Below are 9,027 nucleotides of genomic sequence, written 5' to 3' on the forward strand. Positions count from 1 at the left end.
CGATAACTATTTTGCCAGACTCGCCTTGCTCTGGGGGAGGAAAGAGGGGAGATACTAGGAATATAGACGATGACCGTGACAACTAATATTACAGATAAAAAGGTGCAAAAAAGAAACGCAGAAATCTTACCTTCCATTTTCATAAACACCTGACCAGGCAGGAGACCACTAGGAGTGGCGTTATTCTGGAGGGAGGGAGGGAGAGAGAGAGAGAGAGTTAGAGAGATCATGCACTATGTAAGAACCAAAATGAAAAAATTCAACAATGACGATACAGCACATCTACAGGTACTACCACATTTTTTTTTTTTAAGTTATTTTTTCTGGGGCAGTCCAATATATATATATATATATTATTTTTTTACAGATACAGTGAAGATTTAGACAGGAAGGATGGGTGAGAGAGAGAGGAGGGATGACATGCAGGATATGTCCCCGGCCGGAATCGAACCTGGGACCCTGCGGTTACAGGGTCAGTGCTTAACCCGCTACGCCACCTAAGCGCCCCACTACCACACATTCTATGATGTCATCTATTGTCTCTCACTCTCAAACATCTAATCTGAAACAGTTCTTTCACATTAGGTGAGGAGAATGCCGAATCAGAGCTGAGGAGGAAAGCACCAGAAAGTTACCACATAGTTAACAAGTATTTTCTTAGTAAATACTGTGGTAAAAGCCAGCTGAAACGTCTATACGTATAATAAAGGGTTACCAAGTAGGCGTACCAGTGGCTTAGGTTTCACCTGTCTGTGTGATGGGGAGGAGACAAAGAGACATGTCTACCTTAGACTTTTGAGAGGCAGTTAAATTGTTTCCCCTGACTACTCACAACCAGGAGAGGCCGGAGGAGGTAAAAATCGGAGGACAGGCTCATTGTAAATGGATGGAAACAGAATGAGGAACGGTATCAAGACACACTCCGTTTTCCACCTCCCTCCGCCTCCCCTGTGTGTGGTTGACGCTGCTACTCAGGACTTACAATAAGTGGTTTATTGGAGGTAGGGTCTCTCACATAGACAGTGGACTCGGCCCGTCCTTGCTTGCGACCTTTGCCCTCTAGACCCCCGCCACTCAGGCCATCGTTCAGCTTGGACTTCTGACAACCCATAATTACCTGTTAGGAGAGAGACACAATGCTTAAATCTGACTGTTAGACAGACAGACAGACAGGCAGACAGGCAGACAGACAGACAGACAGACAGACAGACAGTTAAACAGCCAGACAGGCAGGCAGGCAGGCAGACAGACAAACAGACAGACAGTTAAAAAGACAGACAGGCAGATAAACAGACAGACAGATAGACAGGCAGACAGACAGACAGACAGTTAAACAGACAGACAGATAGACAGGCAGACAGACAGACAGTTAAACAGGCAGCTAAACTGACAGTTACAGACAGACAGTTAAACAGACAGTTATAGACAGATAGACAGTTAAACAGACAGACAGATAGACAGACAGACAGACAGTTTCACGGACAGACAGGCAGACAGACAGTTAAACAGGCAGCTAAACTGACAGTTACAGACAGACAGTTAAACAGACAGTTATAGACAGACAGACAGTTAAACAAACAGACAGACAGATAGACAGACAGACAGTTTCACGGACAGACAGGCAGACAGACAGGCAGGCAAACAGTTAAACAGACAGACAGTTCCACAGACAGACAGTTCCACAGACAGACAGACAGACATATCGAGGGGTAGTGGTGGTCTAGTGGATAGTGAGTTGGACTTGTGATCGGAAGGTTGTGAGTTCAAATCCTGCCTGAAACCACACAACTACTAGTGTGCCCTTGAGTAAGGCACTTAGCCCTCAGTTACTCCAGGGGGAATGTCCCTGTAATTCGTAATTGTAAATCGCTTTGGATTAAAAGCGTCTGCTAAATGGCAAAATTATTATTAAATTATTATATCAAGAAGCTCAAACAAAGTTCATGATTCATCCACAAACATCAACAAGCATTATTCATTTATTAACTGAAGTATATCCTTTAAACTCCAGAGCTCCACTTCACAAACAGAGAGAGAGAGAGAGAGAGATTCATTCATATTCAGATAAGGTACCCCTACAAGTATCAGCCCACAACAGTGTATGAACGGTGGATTTTGGCCCAATATGTTTCTGTTTGAAGAACAACTCAGCTTTATGAGAGCGTGGTCTCTCTCTGAGGAGTTCATCCAGTAGCACTAACATCGATGCTGCGCTGCCTGCCTGCCTGCCCACTTTGAAGTCACCGTCAAACCAAAACAAACCCGGTCGGAGAGCCCAGTGGCAATGTAGCATGAGAATGAGTGGGTTCAGGACAGCGGAGGTGGTGTATCGGAACAATTACCGGGCCATGTTTTAGTCACGACACACAGTCCGTGACAGCCTCTGTACTAGCCTGCTGGCTCCAGATACTGCGCTGGAGCCAACTTCTATGAACATTGTTGTCATGACAATGGCAATAACAGAGCAATTATATTATATTATATTATATATATATAAAAAAGAATATACCCCCCCCCCTCCCCGCCCACCACACACACACACACACACACACACACACACACAAATACACACACACACACACACAGACACACACACACACACACACACACACACACACACACAGAGGTCTGTGAACTTTGTGAACATTTCAGTCTGTGTAACTTTTTTTTGTCAAGACAGAGTGATTCAGAGATCGACGGAGGAGGTGGCTGAAGCACATCCAGGCCCTGGCGGCGGTGGTGGTTAGCAGTCAGCCAGCCAGCAGGAAACATCTTTCTACAGCAGAGGTCTAAGCAGAGGCCCCCCCGGGCAGCGTGCTACACTTCCTGTGTGTCACACTATAACACCACACAGTAGTAGAACACAATTATAGGATATGACAGAAAATGTATTTTCTGATTGTTCCGTCTGCGAAAATAGAAATGAAAATGTAGTATGTGTCTGACATTTACATTTTAGACATTAAACGGACGCCTTTATCCAAAGCGTTTGAGAACGAGTACATTTGTCTAAGTAAGTGAATCTGTCCATCCTATCAGTCTTCATGAGAAAGCCAAAGCTATGCTAGGACCAGGGGCTGTTCACAATGCTTCTGCACTGCCCCCCCCCCCCCCCCTGCCTTCACAGTGACCAGGGGAATTATCTGATGCTTTCAAAGTGACTACTCCTCCACATACTGTAATACAACAGACCAGGGGAGGCTGGTGGAGGTAGAAATCGGAGGACGGGCTCATTGTAATGCACGGAACGGAATTAGGAATGGAACCATATGGGACATTCCTCATATCGTTCCAAGCGTTACAATGAGCCCGTCCTCCGATTTCTACCTCCACCAGCCTCCCCTGTAATTGACAACATACTGGTGAATACTGTACTGAGCTGTTCTAGAAAAAGCCAAAACGGAGAGAGGAAAACACGTGGAATAGTCATTATCTAGGTCAGCCACAATTAGAATGGATCTTTATCACAGACTGGCTCGACTATTGTTTTTCCTTGAGGAAACTCGACACAGTAACTGTTTCCTCAAACTTTGGACCCTTAAGAGAATATTTAACTGTCTTGTTTTCAGGCCAGTTTACAGTTTAAAGGCACACTGCCCAGGTCTCCCATCTCATTTCTTATTACCCGCCTGATCTCCTCTTCCCCCACCTTCTCCTCCACCTCCCCCACCCTCTGTTTCATATTCAGTCAAATGCCATCATAAGCCTTGTAGCGACTGAAACTTTAACCCTCTCCATCTCACCAGCACCTGCCTACCCCCCCCACCTCTCTTTCTCTCTCTCTGTTTTTCATTGTTCTCCAGTTATTCATTATGGTGGGTTTGTGGTTTCCTGTGTTAAACGATTGGGGAAAATTAAAATGCATTAAGCCCCATTATTAAACAAATACACATCAGGAAAATGACTTGGCATTCGGTAAATGGTTGTTGGGGCCCCCCACCCCTCGTCATCTCACTTCTTAGAGTAAACTGATAGCTCAGAGGCTGCGGTTGTCACTTGACTGCCGCGCTGTATTTAGAGATGATGACACAGGAAGCTGAATGAGGCAGAGCTCAGGCCAGATTAGAGTGACAGCGAGGCTCCCTGCTGGCTTCTGTGGCTGGCTTGGCCCCTGCAGTATTGCACACTTCCTCTTTTGACCGGGCACGCAGGCAGGCGTCCCCAAGAATACGTGCACGATTTACAGGACATGAAAGACAACCCAAGATTTATTTAAATTAAATGGCCTGGTGCTAACCTGATTATTCTTCTTTTTTTTTATTGGTATTAAATTATTTAAAAATGGTCTTTGTTAAGTGAAACTGTAGCCTTTGCAAAAAAATATCACAAGCGCAGTTAATACCTATATATGTTGAATGAGGACTTATTTTAATTGTCTTATTATAGAAAAGGGGATTAACTTCCAACTGTGCCACCCAATTCATCTGGTATGAACGCGTGGAGGCGCCCACGGCTCCCAGACTTTTCACACCTTCACCGTTAGTTAGTCCTCTGTTTGAGAGATGTGGTGTGATCGAGGGTGCAATGGCCAGGGAAATTCAACCAACTCTTGTAAAAGCAACCAACGCAAGGAAAAAGTGTCAGGAGATTTTAACTTTTGAAGTCAACTTGTAGCTTACTACTTCGTTTGTTTTTGGAAGAATAGAACAAGTTGTCAATGTATCGCACTGTTTACCCAGACACGCAAAAAACAAACAAACAAAAAAAGTACATTAAAGTTGAAGGAGAAAAATAAATAAATAATAATAACACAATAAAAGTTCACTCCACTTGCCTTAGACCTGTCAAATATCCGGAGTTTGAAATCCACCTTGTAAAGACGACTTGATGTTATCCCTCAACTCTCGTCGGTGTTCCTCCTCATCAGAGCGGCTTGGCTTGGCTGTTCACCGGCCAGAATGAGGAACTTCACACACACACAGGAGATGGGGCTGGGACTTTTTTTGTACTGCAACTTCCTGGTACATTTGTCCTCAATTATTTGCATAATAACCCTCAGAGGGAACAACATCTGAAAGTCCAACATTCAGAACAGTTTGGATCGCATCAGGAAATGACTAACGCTGAGTTGATGTCAGATGTTCTGGTTTTGACCTCTAGGGGCTGTTTGCGCAGGAATGCGCATTTTGCGCACAACTTCAGAATAATCAGCAGTCAACTTTAATAGACAGAACTTTATGTTTGATATACATCGACCTTTATTGATCACATGTAGGCCTATTAATTTCGTAAAACCATGTAGTATATTTTACTTGAACACACACACACACACACACACACACACACACACACACACACACACACACACACACATGAATTGTATAGTATGGGCCTGTATTAGTCCATTGACTGACATCCCAATCCCCAGGGGCTGGTTTTAATCAGAGAGTATTAACAACCTATGGAGTCATGTGTATCACATGATGTGAAGCTTTTTAAGCTTTTTGAGCTTAGAATTATTGCGAAACAATCGTAAAATGCAATTGGGTGAATCGTTTCTAATGAAGGCAGTCTGTCTGTTTCCACGAAAGGAGAAGACAGTAATGACTAGTATACACATTAAAACTAATGTGCCATAAATGGACGATGTGGAACTGTCTTATCATAGCAGGGGAGTACTATTATGATATGCAATGCTTTAGTTATAATAAGAACATAAATAGGGATGTGACGGACGTGCTAGTCTGTAAGGCCGTGACGTTTTGCGATATAAAAGATGAAAGAAAGTTACAGTACAGTAGGCTACGTTACAGTAAGATATACGCCTGTATAATAATATGTAAATATATATATATATATATATATATATATATATATATATATATATATATATATATATATATATATATATATGTATACGGAGGGTATTGTAGTGCCAAAACGAGAGTCGTAGGCGGAGCGGAGACATTTCGGAGCCAGCATCAAAACACTAGTCTATTACGGTACTGTACTGTTATAAACTGTTTAATAACAGCTCCCAATACAAACGGAACCAAATTAACTGTAACAGTAGTTTGAAAAACATTAGTGTAACATACATAATACATACATGCAATTTCAAATGACAAATATAGTGTTGTCAGGGCTTGACATTAAGCTTTTTCAGTGAACGTATCTATAACTTTGCATACCTGCATTCTGATGAATATGTTGGTTTTGTTTATACATGCTTATAAGGGAGGGTATTACGTTATTTAACATGATGGCATATATTTACATGTGAATAAAATATTACTAAAAAGGTATTATCATTGTTGTTATTTGTATTGTGTACTGTGCAGCCAAAAAGGCTATCGTAAATCTTTGAGCAAGTAACGTTATTTATACTTATAATATATACTATACTATATATATTATATTAGTTTACTCAAAGATCTACGATAGTGTTTTTGGCTGCACGGGGTTGCCAGATTTCTAGCACGACTAAATGACCAGCCAAATTGTACACACGTTGTATAGACACTGTCCACTGAAAACCGGACATCTGGCAACCCAAAATTAATATTTACTCTACTGTACGTACGTTGTTAAGTGAAATGCATTACAGTATATATGTCCTCAGTTGAATATATTGTGTTTATCCTATGCCCAGGTTAATGAGGGGATGCAGTGCTGTTGTTGTACCACTGGGGGTCGCTGCATAAGACTGTAGGCTTGTGTGTTGTTAATATTGTAGCGAACGGGAACTTGGTAGTGTAACTCGCCCCATGCGGGGGGTCAAACCCCGATCTCCCGCATAACCGCGCTAACCACAACACCAAGAGAGTTAACTCCCTTGGTGGAGCTGTTAACGGACCTCGGGGGGGTTTGTGCATGTCCTCTGAATAGTGTACCCCATGCGGGGGTCGAACCCCGATCTCCCGCATAACCGCCGGCCGCACTAACCACAATACCAAGCGAGTTAACTCTAATGGTGGAGCTGCTAACGGATCTCATATAGGGTATTCAATTACAAATTCAGTTGGGCCAGATTTGAAAACCAAGAAATGTTGCTGGGCCAGACATTTTCAGCGGCCAGTAGCCTAGGCACCAGGTAATGACACATTTCAAACCAACACAAATGAATGTAGGCTTAATGAAATACAAGCAGTTTATTTATAGTTTTCCTTTTAAATTAGGTAACATCTGACACAGGCACGTCAAAAGTAATCTCAAAGTGCATAAAAAAAGTGTACGTATATAAATGTTGGTCATAGCTGAGGCACATCACAAAGTGCTTTTAACTGAATGAAAATAACCATCAACGCCTTGAGTGCACAATTTAACAAGTTACAATTATAGTTAAACAATCAAATTGAATCTAATCTGATCTAATCTTACCCTGCTGACTTTCTTAGTGTGAGAAGTGACATGTTTTATTCTGAACAAGAGCAGTGACATTTGGCTCATAAGATGTCAATACAATCCGAAGGCATTGGTGAAGAGTACTGTCAGTCAGGGAACAACGAGAGCTGCTTTTTATTGTGTTCATGTGTGAAAAGCTTGATTCACAGGTGTATGTTGATCCAAACATACTGAGCACATGGATTGCTACTTTCTTAACGTTAGGGAACTGGTGCACGTTGACATCACTCCAAAACTTCGCAGGTCCATTAGCATTTGCGCACAACTTCAGAATAATCAGCAGTCAACTTTAATAGACATAACTTTATGTTTGATATACATCTACCTTTATTGATCACATGTAGGCCTATTAATTTCGTAAAACCATGTAGTATATTTTACTTGAACACACACACATACATGAATTGTATAGTATGGGCCTGTATTAGTCCATTGACTGACATCACAATCCCCAGGGGCTGGTTTTACATACAACATCAAGAAATTCTATAATAACGTTTATTAAACGTTTTTTAATCAGATACGTTTATTAAACGTATTTTAATCAGAGAGTATTAACAACCTATGGAGTCATGTGTATCACGTGATGTGAAGCTTTTTAAGCTTTTGAGCTTAGAATTATTGCGAAACAATCGTAAAATTAAATTGGGTGAATCGTTTCTAATGAAGGCAGTCTGTTTCCACGAAAGGAGAAGACAGTGGTAATGGATACTAGTACACATTAAAACAAATGTGCCATAAATGGACGATGTGGAACTGTCTTATCATAGCAGGGGAGTACTATTATGATATGCTTTAGTTATATTAAGAACATAAATAGGGATGTGACGGACGTGCTAGTCTGTAAGGCCGTGATGTTTTGCGATATAAAAGATGAAAGTTACAGTACAGTAGGCTACGTTACAGTAAGATATACGCCTGTATAATAATATGTAAATTATATATATATATATATATGTACAAAAAAATCGTCAGCATACATTTTACACGCGTCTTTCGGTCATAGACAGCTAGCTTGCTGAGCATCAACTACTTTTCCATAACGTAAAAAGGAGGCGGTTGGTTGTGGGTCTAGGAGATTCTGCAGTCTCACAATGAAAGGAGAGTTCAACTTGGTCAACAGTTGAGGCTGTAGTGGACAGGAGGACCGCTCCAGACAACTGACTCTAGGTTGAACAGACAGGAGTTTGATGTGGATCTGGGAGAGATTGGAGCCGTCGTCTCCAAGATGCCAACCACATTGCGAGAGTATCAAATATGTGCTTTAAGGAGAGTATCAAATATGTGCTTTAAGGAGAGTATCAAATATGTGCTTTAAGGAGAGTATCAAATATGTGCTTTAAGGAGAGTATCAAATATGTGCTTTAAGGAGAGTATCAAATATGTGCTTTAAGGAGAGTATCAAATATGTGCTTTAAGGAGGGGATTGTAGTGCCAAAAAACGAGAGTCGTAGGCGGAGCGGAGACATTTCGGAGCTAGCATCAAAACACTAGTCTATTACGGTACTGTACTGTTATAAACTGTTTAATAACAGCTTCCAATACAAACGGAACCAAATTAATTGTAACAGTAGTTTGAAAAACATTAGTGTAACATACATAATACATACATGCATTTTCAAATTACAAATATAGTGTTGTCAGGGCTTGACATTAAGCTTTTTCAGTGAACTTATCTATAAC

At 41.4% G+C, this 9,027-nt stretch overlaps 1 protein-coding gene across 1 annotated transcript in view; it reads right to left on the reverse strand.

The window, feature by feature from the left end:
* The window catches only part of lyn (LYN proto-oncogene, Src family tyrosine kinase), a gene marked incomplete at both ends in the record, with an annotated part of 13,608 nt that extends 12,497 nt beyond the window's left edge, over window positions 1-1,111 (reverse strand). The window contains 3 exons of the mRNA XM_080546748.1: window positions 1-30; window positions 131-185; window positions 983-1,111. The exon at window positions 1-30 is cut by the window's left edge and continues 76 nt beyond it. Coding sequence (XP_080402874.1) covers window positions 1-30; window positions 131-185; window positions 983-1,111 — 214 coding nt within the window. The remainder of the gene's footprint in view (window positions 31-130; window positions 186-982) is intronic.
* Between the last annotated feature and the right edge of the window lie 7,916 nt (window positions 1,112-9,027).

The sequence above is a fragment of the Nansenia antarctica genome (assembly GCF_963989245.1).
Source record: "Nansenia antarctica genome assembly, chromosome: 16".
Lineage (NCBI taxonomy): Eukaryota > Metazoa > Chordata > Actinopteri > Argentiniformes > Microstomatidae > Nansenia > Nansenia antarctica.